The 20,383-nt window shown below is 44.1% G+C and overlaps 1 protein-coding gene across 1 annotated transcript in view; it reads right to left on the reverse strand.

Moving 5' to 3' along the window:
• LOC103352827 (plexin-A1-like) overlaps window positions 1–20,383 on the reverse strand; it is a 271,387-nt gene that overhangs the window by 172,245 nt on the left and 78,759 nt on the right. The window contains 1 exon segment of the mRNA XM_008275498.1: window positions 11,837–11,968. Within this exon segment, the coding sequence (XP_008273720.1) occupies window positions 11,837–11,968 (132 nt within the window).

Consider the following 20,383-nt stretch of genomic DNA (forward strand, 5'->3'; position numbering starts at 1 on the left):
TACCAGCTGACTCTACAAACACCAACTTTTTTCCCCTTTCAAAAGTGCTATTCCAGTTATATTTCCTCGTATTCACTTATTTGTCCGTCCGATTCCTTTTCCCCTTTCCCCTTCTGCTTCTCCGTCTTTCTGCTATGCCCTCATCTGTCTTGAATTTGGCTGGACACACCAAAAACACAGCAAATGAGGCCATAGATCACAAGTAGCCCCTGACGGACACAACCTTGGGAGGAAACAGACGGAGAGACATGAGAGAAATACAGAGCCTCGCAAAAAAGAGAAGATCTCTCTATCTTTACCTTCGGAAAAAATACGTTCTTGTTTTCATCAGCTTTCTAATCGGTAGTAGGTAGCAGTCGTACCACAGCAGTGAGAACACAAAACTTTAGCCGTCCAGAGGTGCTGATAGAAAAATTAACAATTACTGGATTTGCGTTTCTGCTTTTTTGTAGATGATGTGGTGTTGTTCGCTTCATCAGACCATGGCTTCCAACTGTGTGAAGTCGCTGGGATGACACCTCCAAGTTTGAGGTCATGATTCTCTGCCAGAAACCAACTGATTGCTCCTTCCAGGTCGGGGGTGAGTTGCTGCCCGAAGTAAAGGGGTTTAAGTATCTCAGAATTTTGTCCACAAGTGACGGAAAAATGGAACGTGAGCTGGAGCAACGGGTTAGTGCAGCATCAGCAGTAATGCGCATGCTTCTGGACCATCTTGGTGAAAAGATCAATGAGCCGGAAGGCAATGCTCTCGATTCATCAGTCAGTCTACATTCCAGTCCTCTCCTATGGTCATGAGCTAGAAGTGGGTTTCCTTCGTTGGGTGGCTGGGCTCAGCCTCACAGACGGGGTGGGAAGCTCGGACAGAGCTCGAAGTAGAGCTGCTGCTACCTTCTCATCGAAAGGAGCCAGTGGAATTGGTTCAGATATCTGATAAGGATGCTTCCTTTGGTGGTTTTCCAGGCACACCCAACTAGACCTCAGAAAAACGCTGCATGGATTGCATATCTTATCTGGCCTGGGAACACCACCTCCTCCTGCCAACGTTGCTGAGGAGAGGGGACGTCTGAAATACCCTGTTTGTCTGATAATATTACCGGATAAGGACAATGGATGCATAAAGGGTGCTGGTAGATAGATCACATTACCTTTAAACACAGACATAGTAGCTCTTTTTTCCTGTTTGCAGTTTTTATGCTAAGTTAAGCATTTGTTGTTTTCTGCAGAAAAAAGCTTCAAGCGGGGTATCAATCATCCAATTCTTCACAAACCACGCTGTTAATACAACTGCAGATGTGTATATGATTCATGACAGATGGCTCCTCATGCAAACTTAGATGCACAAAAGATGTAACGTACCCCAAAGTCCTTCTTGATTTCCTCTCTCTCTCTATCTCATTCTCACAGTCACTCACTTCAGGTCTTTCCTATATCACTTCTAACTCATTCGCTTTTTCAAACCCAAGTCACGCCAGTCTCTCCCAGCCACATTAAGACTTCTCTCTCGATGTCTGTCTCTTTGACCGTCTCGCAAATCACATTCTGATCAGCCGATCACTCATCTCTCTGCTTCGACAGACAGCAGAGGTGTGTGCTTGTCTGTATTAAAAGGGTTTCGGCATCAACCAAGGACATGCTGGTGTAATTTATAAAAAAAATAATTGTTCAAAATCACTTCCTGTCATCAAAAAAAACACAACACAATAAAATACATGTAATATTTTAGATTATCTTCACTTTTAGCACATTATATATAAGACATATCTTTGAATAACAATGTAATGTACACACTGAGTAGCAGTAGCACGAGGGAAGTCCACACACACTGATCACATCCACTCTGCAGTTCATGCTGCTGAAATGTGAGCTTCCTAACTGACTACTATTACTTAAACCCTCAAAGAAAAGACACAGCACTCCAACTGGCTCTGCACAGGCTGTTAATGAGCACAGCAGAAACCAAGCCTTCTAGCAGGACTTCCTCTCCTGTCGTCAACTTAAGGAGCAGACTTTCAGTTTTGGAGCCATTTATTTGGGGGAAAATGCTAAATATATATGTGTAAAGATATGTGTGTTTATTGATGGAACTGGTGAAATCCACAAGGGGTTTATAGGTCAGTAGAGTCAAATAGTGAACTTGGGAGCCCTGAAGGACTCCAGCGTCTTGCTCAGTGACACTTCAGCAGCAGCATTCTCCGTTATCCTCTGCTTGAAACAACACTGTCTTCAAGCAACAAACCTGCCTGTCACTAATTTCAGCTTGCCCACGCAAAACAAATGCGAAGACACGCCGTTCCAAAACCCAACTCACCAATTAGCTGAAAGGGCCAAGGGCACTTCCAGCGGATCTCTGTATCCTCTCCTCATTATTCTCGCCGTCGCTGTCTTCGCTAACATTTTTTAGCAACTTCAAAGTTGGACAAACACCAAAGAAGCTGCTTTAAAAGGAGCGTACGGCAGTCTTTTCTCCCTGACCTCCAAGAGCAGTAAATGCTGAGTGAATTGAATATGAACCCTCTCTGATGTGGTGCCAGGGGTAGGGTTTCTCCACTGTGCAGTACAGTACGGCTCGGTACATTTCTGTACTGTAGCTAAATCGATACATGGAGGTACATCATCAGACCATTATGCCACTGTCTGAGCGGCCTCACGGAGGCAGGGGGGCAGGCCATTCGCTGCCAGCGGGTCACCTTACGAAGCTGTTTTACAAGCAGAGAGGCTTGACCGTGCCCTTTGAGTCCAGCAGTGCAAATCCAGTCGTGACGTTACGACGGAGGGAAGATCAGAGCGGGCACTTTGTACATCAATGCGAGAAGAAGATCACAAATCAGAAAGTCCTCGGGCTTTATTAGCTGCAGCGTGGTGAAATAAAGGAATAATTCATTACCATGGGAATAAGCAAGTTCACCTCATAGCTGCATGTTCGAAGCAAAACTGGTAATTGTACGATAAGTAAGTCATGTGGTACAAAGGTACAGGAGAAATCAATAGATTATGAGCCGTAATCCACTCAGACACTTAGTTTAAAGCAATTAGGTGATGTCATCCATAGGGACATAAAAGATAAGAGAAATATTTCTGTCCCGGTGACGTCAACAGCAGAGGGTGACGACAGGATGAAAGATCTCCCTGAGCCCCGCCGTTTTTATTAGACCGGGACAATTTGAACATGTAACGAGGAAACAAGAGCAATGATAAAATTGATTTAGTGCCATTGTTCATTTTTATGAGCACAAAAATGATGTGATATCGCCAAACAGACTGAGACGGACCGAAAGCTAGAGGCAGACAAAGATACATGAACACGGCGAGAGCCTGTGTGCAGTCCTGGGAGTGTGTGTATAGCTAAGACACAAAGAGAGCCATGTATAAATCCATCGCTCGCTAATCGAAAACTCTCCTCTCGCGGTGAATCAGTTTTATGTTTTCGCACTCTGTGTGCGTGCATGCTTATATGTGAGTCACTGCCGCTATACAGATATGCGGTCTATATGCTGCAGTCCAATCCACCACTTTTAATTACGTGCGAGTGAATATGGGAAAAGGTAAATTGCTCTGTCAAGCTGGGAAATGGGCTTTTTGATGTTTGAGCTCTCATCACTTGGCATTTCTATTATTCAACAAGGAGAGAGGAATGGAAGGAGGAAGAGGAGACGCAGACAAGAGGAGGACAAACAGGACGAAAGGACGGCACGCCTCACTTCTGAAAGTGATCATCACAGAGAGTATGCATATAACAAGTTTTCAAATTACACAGCGAGAAGAGTCCAAACGCCTGTGTCATCGTTTTTCCTTTCCTTTCCAGAATTCTGCTGCTTGGTTCAAACGAGGGGGGAAAAAGCTCACTGTACGTCAAGTAGGTACCCAGCACTAAAGAGCAGCGTCCATAAGTAGCTTGACATGGAGGAGCATTGAGCAGCTACGGAATTAAAATGCAAATTCACATCCACCATTTCACCAAAATATGACTCTAAACATGTGCTAACTTTGCTTTCTTTCTGCTGGATGTGTGAAAAGGCAACTGTTGGGTAACGGATTCACTTCAACCACTTTACGAGGTGACAATATGCTAAGTATTATCGCCTCGTAAAGCGGTTCTGTGCTAATTATCGTGCAATCCTATCCATGTTTGTGTGTCTGTACTTCTTGACAACCGTTCATCCAATCCGCTTGACACTTGGCGGATGTATCGCCGGGGAGAAGGGGAAGTGCAGTGTCAAGTTTGAAGCAGATCAGATTTAAGGTGACATTTTTGGGGGTGTTTTTGAAGTCCTGGTTTTGGGTGGGTCTGCCTAAGTTGTTTTTGTTTTGCTGTGAAAAAATGAATTATTTGTTATAAATGTGTCCAAAAAAGATTGAATGGAGAGTGACAGGAAACTATGTTCACACATCCTCAGTTTGCCCCAGCACCCTTGAGGGGCATAACCAACCCTCTAGCAGCCAAAACCATAGACTGCATAAAAGATGGACGTAGCAACCGGCCCTGAAAAATGAAGCCAACCTGGAAGTGTCAAAAACCTGCAATAGCACTACATCCGCTAGCTGCTGGCTCCATAAAGCCCTGGCTCCCATAGAAATTAATTGGAAAAGAAGTGATCACAGATCATGAAATACTGCATTCCTACAGCTCAGGATTGTTTTCTTATTAGTTTTCATGGTCAAATCCAGAGATCAGGTGGCCAATCTGAAAATAAATCAATACTGAATTTTTAAAAAATCATCAACATTTTGCGGTGCAAGGGGCGTGGCTGGCTTGATTGACAGTCGGCAGCGACCATACAGATGAAGCGAGCAGAAGGCGGTAAATGTGGGCGGGCAGAGAGGGCCCACCTCTCAATCCTTCTGACCAATCGCTGCTCCTATGGCTCCGCCCCCCCCTGACGATTTTTGGCTCCAAAAATCCAAGGTGTCAACCAGGAAGTAGCAAAACCCTGGCTTCACTTTCTCAGTGCAGAAACCAACGGGTGGCGTCACGGTAGCTACGTCCATCTTTCATACAGTCTATGGCCAAAACACAGCTGATGAGATACAGGAAAACTCTTGCTGCTAATTCGCTAATTCTGACTGGGAATGGATCATGTCTTGTATGATCTCATTAGAGTTGAGGAAAAAAAAAAAAAGTAAAAACAACTCTGTCAGGTATACTTTTTATTCTGTGGCTTGAAAAATGCAGAAGTTTATACACCCTTGGGCTTGGCCAGCAACCTCTAACCACAATACATTATCTGGAGTCCAGACAGCCTCTGGCTAGGAAGACACTCCTCATTAGCAGGCCAGGAAGGCTCTGCACACACACTCCGGTCCTTTACTGTCTGGAACACAAGTTCACATCCAGCAACGGGGGGAGCTCCTTATTCTATCCTATGCCGTCTGAAGCCACTACTGGGAGAGTTACTCCACAAACTCACTCCATCTGAGAGAGACAGATGTGAGGACCCCCAAGAATATTGCAAATATGAGGCAGGAAGAGTTAGAGAACGGAACAGAGCATATCCTGCAAACCAATTATATTTTCCCACCTTCTCAGCTCTCACCCACTCTTTCTCTCTCTCTCCCTGTTTCTGCTTCGTTCTCTTGCTGGACTGTGAATTCGGTCACTGTTGAAGTTTCCGGAAGAGAAAGGCCATTATCTGCTCTCCGAAAAGACGGTCATTCCATCTCGTCTTCTCTGTCAATTAGTGCGATTCTGACTTTCGCAGAAACAAAATTGCATTGACTGAAAATATACAATTTTAAAAAAAGAAAGAAAAAGAATTTCTAACACAGCACTGGTCTCTGGCACAAAAAAATGAGTCCATAGAGAAGTAGCCAGCATTTAAATTTACCAATTTGCATCGAGAAACTTACAAAAAAAGAAAAAAAAGAGAAGACTTTTTGTCTGTAGAGTTACAGGAGAAGATCGATAGCGCTCTCATGTCCATGTGCTGAATGTGAAGTCAACAAGCAATTAGCAAAAGCATAGCATAAAAACTGGAAACAGGGAAATAGTTTCCACACGAGCACCTCTAAAGATAATGAATGAACATTTCCTGGATTCTTCTTGTTACCATGAGCTCGCCAGCAACCAGCAGAAATGCGAAGAGAGTAATTGCATTGGGGTAAAAATACCGTAAATCTCTGGGAAACTACAACCTGACAACGAAGCCGGTTTAACGTAGCCAGCTCAACAAAACCCAACACTCCAAAGTAAGCCTGGCTAACACAGAGGTAATGATGGTGGTTATCAGTCTTCTTTGGTAGCCAGGTTTCCTTCAACAGGCTCACATTAAAGGGGAAATTAGACTTTTCTTTTGCACAATATGGATCAATGATGTGTCACCTACTTTTTTTTTTTTTTTCTTTTCTAGAGGCGCAGATTGCTTTAATGAAGAGCTATGAGGAATTTAAGAATTTATTACACTAAAAAAGTACTGCTGCAGATGATGCAGAAGAGATTTGGTGGTAGAAAACCAGATTATTTGATTATTTCTGACATTAAGATGCAGATTAAAGCTCTTAAGCTTAAACATGGCTCCTCTTATGGCTAATTTAAATCCCAAACTGTGAGCGGACTATTTGTGGTGATCCAGTTGGTAAAAAGAGGTCCAGTTCTGTGGCTCAAAAAATCTGACTTTAGGCTCAACATATCTCACTAATCGATTACAGTCGTGACTTGACATTCCGACACTTAACAACCCTTAAAACCTTGCTATCCGACAGGAACCCATGAAAAACAGCCTTAACACACCGACAGCCTTGGATTCTGACTCCGACATGACATTTTATGTCACCAATCAGGATAACGGCGTATTATCTGACTGAACAATCCCACAGATTGGCTACGTTCACACTGCAGGACTTAATGCTCAATGAGGATCTTTTGTGAAATCCAATTTTTTGTGACTTCCTTCACGTTTCCAGTTCAATGCGACTTGTATGTGATCTGCTGTGTGAACTTCATACGACCCAAAAGTGTCCCGCATGCGCAGAAGAGGACACGACGACGTCACACACAGCGAGCGTGCTCAGTGTTTACGGAAGTAAACATGGATGGTGACGCTGCCACTCCCCCGCCGCCACCGATGGTGGAAACAGAACTGTTACTGCTATTCCAAACTGACATGTGCGTTCTGGCCACTTCCACCCCGTTGTAGCGCGACCTCAGGGTGAAATTGGCCGGAACATACAATTAGGCGTGAAATCCAGCGATGTGTAGTGTTCTAACAACACACTAGTTATTATCACAACTATAAACAGCAAATATTAACAAATGAGCCTTCCAGCATCAAGCCCTCCTTGTGTCTCAACCTCCGTCTTGACAATCCGACATAAAAGAAGGCTTTACATTTAGTGTCTGATGATCGAGTCACGACTGTAACTTTGCTTCATTTTGCACCGTTCTGCTTTTTAAAAAATTTTTTTTTAAACCTGTGTTTCTGCATGAACTAAACAATCTTCTTTGTAAAATTTAAATGTGGTCTATCAGATTAGCGAAGACTAGGTCGTTCTCTCTGCTTCAACTATTTATGCTAAGTACAGCTGATCACCCGCTGGCTGTAGCTTAAAGCAGAATCAATCTCTTTATTTCCAACCCTGGATTCATGATCACATTCTTGATCTACTATCCAGGTTTCAAAAGGCAATTCCTCTTGAAGGTGCAGGGGAAAAAAGGACTCCTCGACATGCACGTCTGCACTCCCTAACAGGCTACATCTGTAAAATTTAACAGCATCACCTTGGATCATGTCAAAGAGGAAGCGCGGCGGTTTTCCGCGAGGCTTCTTCTCCTGGCAGCGGGCCTCCCTGCTGTCACTGCACCAACATGCACAAACATGCAGTGGACATATCAGCGCTCATCAAAAATAAAACGCCGCCTTTAATAATTGAAAAAGGCTTCCTGGTGGCAATAGCAGTCATCTTTAATGCAGATGACAGGAATTAAAAAGGGAGAATGTGCACCGGCCCTCGCAGCGTGGACTTTCTTCATCCTGCTGAGCGGCTGCTGAGCACCGCCGGCTAAAGCGGAGATAGCGGTCGGACGCGGGACTAACGCTGGTGTTATTATTCTAATTGATATCATCGCTTAAGTCTGAGACTCTGTGCCGACGGACCACTGTTGTGTTTGTATAAGGATGTGTTTTTCTAAAGGTTAACTCAACTACTTTGCTGAGGCCTGACCTTCTTGCTAATAGAGTTTGTAAACATAATCCAAAAATTCTGCCTTTTTATTGGCTGCAGTGTTGAGAAGAGTTCACCCATACGTTCTCGCATTTAATCCTGTTGATGCTGGAAATGACCCTAACGATGAATAATTTAGAGCAACGCTGAATGAATAATCAACTCTGAGTCAAAATCATAATTTGAAACAATACAATTAGCAAAACCTGCAATGTGGGATGTACAGTACGCAGCAGAGTTGATTTCTCTATGTTTATTATTATTTATTCCTTATTACTACTTTATTGAACCTAACACAGTCACAGCTTTTGTAATATTTGCTCTCCCTCCATGCCACTTCAAAATCTAATAAACAACCTACATTACACTGCATTACTTGTTGCCACGGTGATGGTGGCACGCATAGACACAGCGCCCCCTTCAGGAGACAACAAATGTTAACGTTTTGAGTGTCTTGTCTATCCCACATGTTCATCCCACAAAACTTGCGGCCGGGAGACTTTGCTGGGCATCAGGACAGTGAATGGATTTGCGGCGATCGGTTGTGATTTGGACACACTACACCAACACAGAGTCCGATCAGAGACGACGCCGGCAGTTACCCGAGAGAGAAGGAAGCGCAAACGGTACGAACGTAAACAACGGAGGAGGAAGAGAGCCGGGATCCATGCTAAGCTAAATGCTAACCGATGCTCCTACTCTCCAATGTCCGCTCCCTCCACAACAAGCTGGACGAGCTACGTTTGCTGAGAGAAACCCTCAGAGAGTGGAGGGACTGCTGTGTGTCTGCTTTAACAGGAACATGGCTCCATGACAACATCCCAGACGGACATACAGCTGGAGGGGATGCAGACAGACAGACAGACAGACAGACAGACAGCTCTGGGCAGCATCTGCAGCTTCACCATCGTCACACCATCGTGTGTGTTTCTGTGTCCATGAAGACCTACCAGGACCTGAAGAGGTTCACCATGTTCAACGAATGGCGGCGTGCATGGATGCAGCGCCCCCTTCAGGAGACAGCGAACATTTAGTGTCTTATCCCAGACATGCATTCTGCAAAACTTACTGGTTGAATAATCCTGAAGAAACGCTCTCTCATCTTGCCTGTACTGCTGCATATGTACAGCAACATGACAATAAACCTGATTTGATTTGATTTACATCTTTAAGTTGCCAACGTTGCACTACAATATACAGCAGGTCACATTTTGATGTCATGAATCTCAATATTTGCGTGAAAAAAAGAAGCAATTAAAAACAGTAGTTTTAAAGTTCATTCTGAATCAACTTTTCATTTATTTCCTCTACAAACATGACTCTGTTTCCAAAACGAGCATGTGTATCTTGCGTGGGCGTACTTGAACACATAATAAAAGTTGTTTCGGTGCTTCAGCTTTATTTCGGCTCCCCGCTGTCGGAGGGCCTTATTTCTTCCTGTCACATCAACAACGACGCCGTTCGTTTGTATCACTTACGCTCCGCTTCCTCTCTGTGCTCATCCAGACACGTGGAAGTCAATTAAGTCTAATCGCCGGTAAATTACACAGCACTTGCATGGCAGTTACTGTCTACGTAGCGGCGAAGTCTCGTTGAAGGTTATCACATCGAGGTCATTAACCGTTATGAGATAAGAGAGTCGTGCAGGTAAAGGAAGGAGAAGAGGCAGAGTGGCGACTGCTGCTGCTGTATCAAGCCGTAATGAAGGAGGGCGTTTCAAGATAACACCGACATGCCAGAGCTGCAGGATTGGAGCAATTTACAGATGAGGTCAGTGTTGGAAAGGAGAAGTCACTGACACTTAACAATTTAAACATATCTGCAGTTGAAGCCAGACGTTTACATCCACTGCATAAAAAGACACAGAACCTGTTTTTTTTTCTCACTGACGTTAAATCAGACTAAACTTTTTCTGTTTTAGGTCAGTTAGGATTACCAGTTTTCAGATGCCTGAAGGTTCCACTTTCATCTGTTTAAACAGTTACACACAAGCACAAACACCATGGGAATGTCCAGCCATCATAGCGCTCAAGAGATGAAGTGTTTCGGTGCAAAATGTACATATTAACCCCAGAACAAAAGCTAAAGACCTTGTGAAGATGCTGTACCGACACAAGCTGAAAGGCTACTCAGAGAGGAAGAAGACATTACTCTTAAGGAAACATAAAAAAGCAGATTACAGTTTGCAAATGCACACAGAGACAAAGACCTCCATTTGTGGAGACGTGTCCTGTGGTCTGATGAAAGTAAAACTGAACTGTTTGGTCTTAATGACCATCGTTGCGTTTGGAGGAAAAAGGTTGAACCTTGCAGGCTTGAGAACACCATCCCAACTGTGAAGCACGGGGGTGGCAGCATCATGCTGTGGGGGTGTTTTGCTGCAGGAGGGACTGGTTCACTTCACTAAATAGATGGCATCATGAGGAAAGAACATCATGTGGAAATATTGAAGCAACATCTCAAGACATCAGCAGGAAGTTAAAGCTTGGACACTAATGGGTCTTCAGATGGACAAAGACCCTCAGCATAGCACCAGATTAGCTACAGAGAGGCTTCAGGACAACAGAGTCAGTGTTGTGGAGTGGCCATCACAAAGCCCTGATCTCCATCCTGTAGAAAACTAGTGCTGAAAAGACGTGTGGAGCAAGGCGACCAACACACCTGGCTCAGTTCCACCAGTTCTGTCAGGAGGAATGGGCCAGAACTCAGCAAACTATTGTGAGAAGCTTGTGGAAGGAAACCCAGAACGTTTGACCCAAGTCATACAGTTTAAAGGCAACGCTAGCAGATACTGAGGAGATGGATGGAAACTTCTAAACTTTGATGAAAGAAATTCTCTCTCTCACTATTCTGACATTTAGCAAATAGAAATAATTTTGTTAATCCTAACTGACCTAAAACAAGAACGGTTTAGTCGCATTTATTGTCAGATAGTGTGGAAAAAAAAGGTTATATGTCTTTTTACACGGTGTATGTAGACTTGTGGTTTCAACTGTATGCTGTCATAATAATACAATCAAAAAATCCTTCACTTTGTAATAATGTCCTGCAAATTTTCTTTCTTCCATGACTTTCTTAATGGTTGAATTTAATTATTTCATGAAGAATGTCCTCAAAATAATATGTAACAGTCGTATATGCTGAATCCCTGCCTGGTGGAAGGGTGGGATGAGGTTTTATACTATATGGCACGTTCTAATATTTAATATTCATGACATTAATTAGCACCGATGGCTGTGTGTGCTACTGTACGTGTCTTTGTGCGCCGTATGTGGTACTGTATATACGCAATTAGCCTGACTGCTCCCTCCACCACCGCCGTATGCTTTAAATACATCTTTCCTCATCTGCCTCTTTATGGTGCTCTTCTCTCTTTCTAACCTTCACTCTGGTGTTGGTATTAAAGAGGAGGGTGAGCGTGCGTCCATGAGCGCTGTATTGATGTGCGAATGAATGCTTGTGTGCGTATTTCTGCAAACATGAACATAAAACACGCATGTGCATCCATTCATACGTCCGTACAAGCTGTCTACTACTGCCGCTGGATCGATGCCTTAAAATCAGCAGACATTTCGTCATCATTTGCTCAGGAAGGTGTCAGCAGGTTGCATTACGGGCTACACATTACGACCATCAGAGCCTGAGCATCGTTCTGGTGTTCTCATGCGTACGTCCTTCCTACCTGTTTGTCGGTGAGGGCGTACAAGTACTGGTGGTCCGGGCTGAAGAGCAGATCCCTCAGGATGGGGCTCCCGTCGCTCACCACCACGTTCTCATACAGCAGTGCAGGCTGGGAAATGGAGTTGACCAGGATCTGGAAGAGGACAAAGGAACACAGCAAAGTTACAGTGAGGCTATAATTGAGCTTGTTTTGTTTTTTACAATTGTATGAAGAACAAATTGGGGAGTAATATGAAATAAATAACCCGCAGTCACCCATCTGTATACACAGCTTTTGTTGGAACAACTGTACATGATATTACATTTCCATTGTGACGGGAGGCACGTCCTTGAAGATGTCAACTTCAAGGGGTCACTATCCCCACTCTCACCCCAACCGGTCGAGGCAGATAGCAGAAAGGGTTGTTCTTCACCTCTCGTAGTCTAATCGTAGCAACTGGACCTGCTTGAGTTTCTTGAAGATGTTTCATCTCCCATCCATCAGATCTGACTGACTAGTTGGGAATTCCAGATACTTATAGCCTTAAGGAGCCATTAACACGTGACTCCTACAGAATATACGTATCTGGAACTCACAACTAAATTGTGAGTCTCTTGGATGGGAGGTGAAACATCTTCAAGAAACTCAAGCAAGTCCAGTCGCTACGATTAACCTACAACCATGACCGGATGACTGAGAATCTTCAGACATATTCCCCGTCCCATTGGGGTTTTATTTTGGTTCCTTCCCACCATTGCCGTCCGCTTGCTCAGAGGGAGGCCAATTTGGATTGTTGGGTTCTCTGTCTAACACTGAAAGGTCTTCATCTTACTATGTTGGGCACCGTGAGATGACATATGTAACTGCGTTATATAAATAAAATTGAATTGAACATCCAAGCAGTGTTTTTTGTAGCATCAGTTTGTCAACTATCCACTGGTACAGTTTATATATATAGTCATGTTTTGGCAGTATATGCGGTGCAGCGGTGCATGGATGGTGAACATGGTGTGCACTGGCTGGTGTACGCTGGAAGCCAGCTACAGCTGTTGCATTAAGGTACCAGAGTTTTCAGTTAACAAGCTCTCTCTCTCTCCATTTCCCTATTGATGTTGCACATAAACCCTGGAACAACCTCGGTCCATTTCAATTATTTACCAGTGTTATTTATTGATACACTGAGTTGCATTTTATCTCCTCTGACTTCTTAGTCGAGTTGGGCTCCACACCACACACACTGTCTGCCCCATGTACACCACTATGTATTAGTATTCCCACACATTTCTTCGGTATTGTCTTCAGACATCAGCGGATGGCCGCATTAAATACATCTCACCCTGAAGAAACACGGCAAACGCTCGCCGGACACTTTTAATTTCAGCTAAGACTCATTCCGTCTTTCCTGTGAAAGTCTCTTGTGATGCGCAGCTGCTTTGTTCAGAAAAGTGATTTTTCCACTTCCCCTCCGTGTGAAAGCAGCCAATTCCGATTTCCTTTTCATCTGGCGTAACACTTCAGAAGTTTACCTGAAATGTTGCCGTCAGCTGAAAAACAGCCATTGAAGCAGCAGATGACATTTTCAGCACTTTCATTTGGTTCTCAATTTCTGCTGAAATTCAAAATTATACAAGTTTGTTACGGTGCCACAGCGCTGGAGATGCAACAACGGCACACCGCTAAACGATGGCTCTTGGGTCGGGGCCTCGCCAGTGTTCAGTCTACTGACAGAATCACAGAGGGTCACTCCTCCTGCAGCAGCAAGTACATCTCTTCTCCCTTTCCTCTGTTCTTCTCCTTCTGGATCTTCCTTTTTTTTTTTTTCTAATTTCCCCGACCTCCATCTGCTCATCCATCACCTGACAGCAGTTTAGTCTGCTGAAACTTTTGTGTTTTTCCGCGCTCACTCTGTCATCTCTCTTTTTTCTCTCCTTGGTCTCTGTGGTTATTATCTGCCAAATCACTACCAGAGTTTCCTTAATCTTTCTCTGAACAGACGGTTCATTAACAGACAGGCTGTCATCGCGGTGTGTGCTTTTGTTGCTTAAGAGAAGGAAGCAGCTTTAGAAAAAAAAAAAAAAAAAGTCAAGTGCTTCCGCAAATCAGCTTTGTGGAGATACTCGGCGGGGCACGGAGATTAAAACTAAAAGGTAAAACGTGTGATACGTTTACTGCACAAAGGGGCAGGTTTTACGGCAGCCGAGAGCGGTCGTTTTCCGCTACTGTTCTTTCTTCGCCGTTTTTTTCGACATAACGAGTTAATTTTCTTGTTATGTCGGGATAACAAGAATCGTTTTCTCGTGAAAACAAGATAATTTATCTCGAGAAAACCAACTTCGTTTTCTCGAGATAACGAGATAATTGGTGTTTGTGTTTGCCCGCTTGTGCCCGGTCCAGGATGGATGGGGGGCCGGAGGACAGACGAGACCGGGCACGAGCACTTCATTGTAAGTTGTCGTGCCCGGTCAGCTGTTCTCATGACACGTCATGTCGTTATCTCGAGAAAACGAATGCCGTTGTCTCGAGATAACAAGATAATTATACCCACCAGATTCTTGGGAGAAAATATCTCCTCTTGATAAACGCACCATTTTTCTAAAGTTAGTTTACTTCCTATTTACCTATTTATTTAGAGTGAAGCTATTTTATGATGCACATTGTGTGGGGTTTTTTTTATCTCGAGAAAACGCCGTTTAAAAAAACGTGCGGCCATGACCGCTCTCGGCTTCCATAAGATTTTGTCGCCTTACATATGGTGCATATATTCACATAGGATGTTGTGTAAACTTATACAATCTGCTGGAAAAGTTGCACATTACATAACTTTTTTCCGTGTGTGTGTGTGTGTGTGTTTTCCTTGTTGTTGTTGCATGTGTGTGAAGGAGGTGTATCCCAGTTGTTCCTGTGCAAAGGTCATTTGTTTTAGCAGTCCCCTACGTCGCTCCCACATGAAGACACAACACAAACACACAAACACACACACACTCCCAAACTTTTATTGACATCAAGTGAGCGTGACCTTTTGTCCCTTTGTTTTTCTGACTCTGATGGTTTCTCTCTCTCTCGCTGTCAACAGCAGCAGCACTGAGCTCACACTTACACATTCGCTCAAACACAAACACACAAAAAAAACCCACTTTATTTGACCATTCTAAAGCTGCTACACGCCCTGGGCTGCTGTATCATTTGTGATGAGTGAAGGACTGTGGCGGAACGAGGTGGGGGAATGAGAGCGGGGAGTGCGCTCTGCCCTACAGCTCGGGGCAGAGGGCAGTTGGAGTGGGATTCAGGTCAGCTGGCACAGAGGGGACTGCAGACTGAAGCAGGTGACTGTAGATTCTCATCTAGTCTGCTCGCCCGCAGGTTTCTGCTCTCCTTCTGCGACCTCTGCACTCTAGAAGTTAGCGTGTCCAAACACGGATTCCTCACCGAGGAAGCGGCAGCACTTAGGGGGTGAGAAACTTCGATAAACCTAAACAATATTTTTCTTTTCTACTGGAACATCGCATTCACACCAAAAAAAAAAAAAAGGGTTTATTTCGGATCGGTTAAGTGCGGCGTTATATTACAGGAGCTTCACATAAATGTCGTCTGTTTACCGAGCTGAGATACCTGCAGGGAACCGGCTTCATAAATTTCCTCTCTGTAGTGTGCGCTCGCTAAATTCAAAGCCATAAAAGTGAAAAGCGGGGCCACACTGGGGCATCTGGAACTTTTTTTTTTTAACGTCTCCATTTTGTCCAGTTTTCTGACTTTCTGGAACTTATTAACAGAAAGCCCCGGCTATAAGATGAAAGCAACTCTGCTCCAAAAAAAACAGTGTCTACCTGTTTTAAAAGGCACTTATTAAATATGCTTTTATAACTGCTCCCTGGATGATTACTAGAGTAAAAAAAAAAAAGCCCATAAAGCTTACTGCTTTGATGTTACTGACAGCTTATGAGTCATTAAAACAGACTGCCTTTTTTTTTTTTTTTTTACTGATTAGTTTACCTCTATGGAGCGAGACAATCACACATATTTTTATCTTGCTCAGCAGTGCCACTCTCCGATGAGTGCGCTCAACATTAATTGCTGCTATTTGCATTCTAATTATCCACCAATCAATTAGTTTTAAAACACACACGCACAAAAAAAAAAAAAAAAAAAATGACATATCCATTCAGTCTCTTCAACAGAAGATGACTTGTCTTGCGGAGCGGTAATGCATTACTCTGTCGAACAACTTAGCTCTCCATTTATATTCCCGGCCTGCAGTTAACGCTCCTTTTCTGAGGTGAGTGTTAGGACGTGCCTTCGATCTTTCAGACAAAGGACGGCCTCTTTAGGCAACTTTGGGTCACGCCGCTCCACAGATGTGCCGCCGTGAAGAAAGTTGGGATGGGGATGGAAGTTAAAGGTGACTTTTCCTGATGAGTTTGTGGCTCTGACTTTGGAGTCTCGTCCCCCTTCTTTTTTCCCCATCCTGTGTGTCCCTCTCTCTAAGACCTCTGTCCTCCTCTATCCTCCCGGGATTAGGCTCATTACCAAACCAGCGCTGATATTACCAAGGACGTTGTAACCCCTCGCACACAGGCACACACGCTGAATTCCACAAGTCCGGACAAAAAAAAAAAAAAGAAACCACACTTGGGTACTCGCGGCAAAAAAATTAAAAGCATAGGCACGGATTTTAAGAACAACACCTGTCAGTGTCTTTAACAAAAGTGTTTACAAGTGATTCATATTTGGAACTATGTTTAAAAAAAAAAACATGTCTCTAGAAAACATCTAACCATCACCATTTCCAAATCCTTCTGCTGAAAATGAAAGTCCTTTGCATCTAAAACCCGTGTCGAAGGGTGCAAAATTGGACAAATAAGGTCCATCAGCTGCTCCCTTCACACTGTATTCAAGCAGAGAGGCTTTGTACATGAGCAACAACAAATAATAATAGATTACGCTGGCACTGTAAAATAAATTGACCAGCGATGAGGAGTCACCTCATTTAACATTATCGTCCCTTCATCTGTTTCACCGTCTGTCTGTTCAGAGTTTTCCTCACACACTGTAAACAGCAAAAAAACACTGACCGGAGCAGATCAGTGCATGGAAACAGACACACACTGACCGGAGCAGAAGAAAACAGCACACAGAGCTGCATGAGTGCATATTAACTAGGAAAATCACATACATAATGTGTTTTAAAGACCCCTGTCAGTAAGAATCTAGATTTCACCCTATTTGTGAGGCTGTGTGGACTAAACTAAATAATTTGGCAGCCCTACATCAAACCAGGCTATTAGCCAAGGCCCGTTTAATCACCGCAGACCAGAGCCATCTCTTGGCCCACTGGTTCCAATTACTTCCGCTGGAACGCAGGTATGTCCTGCAGGACCAATAGATATAAATGTTCTTTTGTCCCTGCTGCTATTTCCCTGTTAAACAACTGATCGGTCTTTTCTCGGTTGTTTTTTGTTGTTGTTGTCTGTGTGATTGCGGCAGTGACTGTCTCATTGCTGGCTGCACAAAAAAAATTTCCCCATGGATTGTTTTTAACTTTTGAACTTACACATCCATATAGTGTTAATAGCTAATCTCCATAAGATAATAAATAAATAAAGTAAGTAGGAATAAATAGTCTGCACTGTTCCTAACTTAAGGAATCAATCCCGTCAGCTTCTTTATTATTATTCTACACCCCCAAAAAAGTGTTTAACATTCTGTTGGACTTAAACCTGAACACTCAAGGTGAGCCAACGTTGCTGCACCGAGTGATTTAACAGGTTCAGCACTATAAAAGCTTCCCAATGAAGTGGACTTCACCACCGTAACAAAGTAAAAGGCATCCGACGTTTTGATTTATACGGACAACACTGACATAACGGCGCACATTAGCCAACTTATGAGCATCATCTGGCAGTTTTTGGAGCAACGTTATCAATCACTAGGAATGACAAGCTTGTGAGGAGCTGATGTAAGTTTATTCTTTCACATTTGGTTTTGGTCATAGACAGTATAAAAGATGGACGTAGCAACCGGCCCTGAACAATGAAGCCAACCCGGAAGTGTCAGAAACCTACGTCCGCCAGCTGCTGGCTCCAAAAGCTCCCATAGACTTGAATTGGAAAAGAAGTGATCACAGATCATGAAATACTGCATTCCTACAGCTCAGGATTTTTTTCTTATTAGTTTTCATAGTCAAATCCAGAGATCAGGTGGCCAATCTGAAAATAAATCAATACTGAAGTTTTTAAAAATCGTCAACATTTTGCAGGGCAAGGGGCGTGGCTGGCTTGATTGACAGTCGGCAGCGACGATGCAGATGAAGCGAGCAGAAGGCGGTAAATGTGGGCGGGCAGAGAGGGCCCACCTCTCAATCCGTCTGACCAATCGCTGCTCCTATGGCTCCGCCCCCCTCCGACGATTTTTGCGTCACTGGCTCCAAAAATCCAAGATGTCAACCAGGAAGTAGCAAAACCCTGGCTTCATTTTCTCAGTGCAGAAACCAACGGGTGACGTCACGGTAGCTACGTCCATCTTTTATACAGTCTATGGTCAATACCAACATTTGCATGCAATGGGGGTGAGAGTCGTCATTAAAATGTCTTATTTCACGATCCAAACCTCGGTCATAATTTGCCATTTTCAGCATGCAGGTTGCTGCTTGGAAGTTGTTGGCTAAGAGTATTTTACAAATGGTAACACAGAGATATCTGGAAATGGCAGCCTTATGCCCACAGTCCAGATCCGGTGAGTTAGCCGACGCATTGTTGCATCTCTCAAGCAGATTAGGCCTCACCAACAATTAGTTGGCAGCTCCGGCATCAATTAGCCGTTGCTTCCCCGACACTTCTTCTTTTTTTTATGACATCAGTTAATTAATAAGCACATGTTTTGCGGCACAAAGGGAGATGTAAACAGGGACCGGAGCGGGTTTTCGGGACGGCGATGGAGACGGATAAGGTGGGATGAAGGTGGGAGGGAGAGACGGACGGCGGAGTGCATGCGAGTGTGTCGGGAGTGTGTAGAAGAGGACGAGGTAATAAAAGTGAACAAAGGGGAGTAATGAGGTTTGGCTTGAGTGCTGCAGTGATTAATACCACGCTGGGTTCAAACACCGGTCACACCTTTGGGTCAGGTAGACTGGGGGAACACAATTACATGCTATCAATTATTTCTGCTTTTCCTTTTCTCCGAGCCATCTTTCATTTTTTATAAAAACTTCCTTCACTGTTTTTTTTTTCTTGTTGTATTCCCTATGGTTAAATTGACTTTCTCTATTCATGTCCTCTCTCTCTCTCTCTCTGCTTTTGGCATGTATTTATTGAACGCCACAGGATGTACACATTTTTTCGTGTCATTATCCAATTCTGCACTCTCTCTAAATATTTTCTCATTTCCTTCACTTCATCCTCACATCTCGTCTCCCTTCTTCTCTTTCTACTTCCCTCCTTGATTCGAGACTTGTCCCTTCACTTCCCCTCCCTCCCACGGACACAGACCTCTTTCTCTTGCTGTGTGTGCGTCGCCACATGCGTTTGTGTGTCCAGACACAGCAGTGCCCTGTCCAACCTCAGCTGTTAAACATCGAGTTAATTACACGGCTGGACAAAGGGAGGGCAGAGGAAGGGAAGGAGGTAAGGATGCAGCGAGGGCGCCCATAGGAGCGGCTTGTTAACCTTTCTCGACTGAGAACCGACGTTACAAACGTCCGGTGAGGCCGAGTAATGAACCGGTGTCCTAAATGTTCAAGTCGCTCTTTGATGATGGAGGGAACAGAGGGATGGGGCGAGAAAAAGGCATTTCCTTAATGAAATCTACAGCGGAGTGTGTGTCAGACTGTGTGTGTGTGTGTTAACAGCTCCTCATTGTATTCATGATCCCTAATGAAATTGATTTTGGTCTCATCTGTTGAGAGGATGGCCTGCACACACACACACACACACACACACCACAGAGTGCTAATAACTCTGACAGCAGGGTTCTGTTTCCAAAAGGAATTTCAATTTAATACCAACAGTTAGTTAAAAAAAAAGCAAATATTACAGCCAGTCAGGTGTTCCAAAAAAAGAGGCGTCGACCACGAGAGGCAGAGCGAACGGCGTCGGCGTGTGAGTCGGTGGGATGGGATTTATAAGCAAGGCATCTCAGTCAATGTGTACGTGAGTGTGTGTGTGTCTGACCCTGACTGGAGGGCATCCAAAGTATCACAGCACACCTGCTGACTACACAGTCTACATCTCACACACACACACGGCTTGCTAGAGCCACATCAGCGAGACAGGTTACTCGGAGTGAAATTAATCATCGTTCTTTTGTCGCACCGCTGCTCTCACAACAGGAGGCCGGCCCCAGGTGACACACACACACACACACACACACACACATATGCGCGCACACACACACACACACACAAAGAGTGACAGCCAGACAGCTGGTCGCTGACAGGATGCACTATGAAGCTGTTTTTGCTAACAGCTAACATTAGTTGGCTCTGGTTAAAAGAGAACAACAGTGCCAAGGTGTGGTGACGGGACGCTCGGTGGCAGAGAGACGTTTTGGAAATGTCAGATTTAAGAAACATCCGTG

Source organism: Stegastes partitus, unplaced genomic scaffold, assembly GCF_000690725.1.
Source record: "Stegastes partitus isolate 25-593 unplaced genomic scaffold, Stegastes_partitus-1.0.2 Scaffold53, whole genome shotgun sequence".
Classification (NCBI taxonomy): domain Eukaryota; kingdom Metazoa; phylum Chordata; class Actinopteri; family Pomacentridae; genus Stegastes; species Stegastes partitus.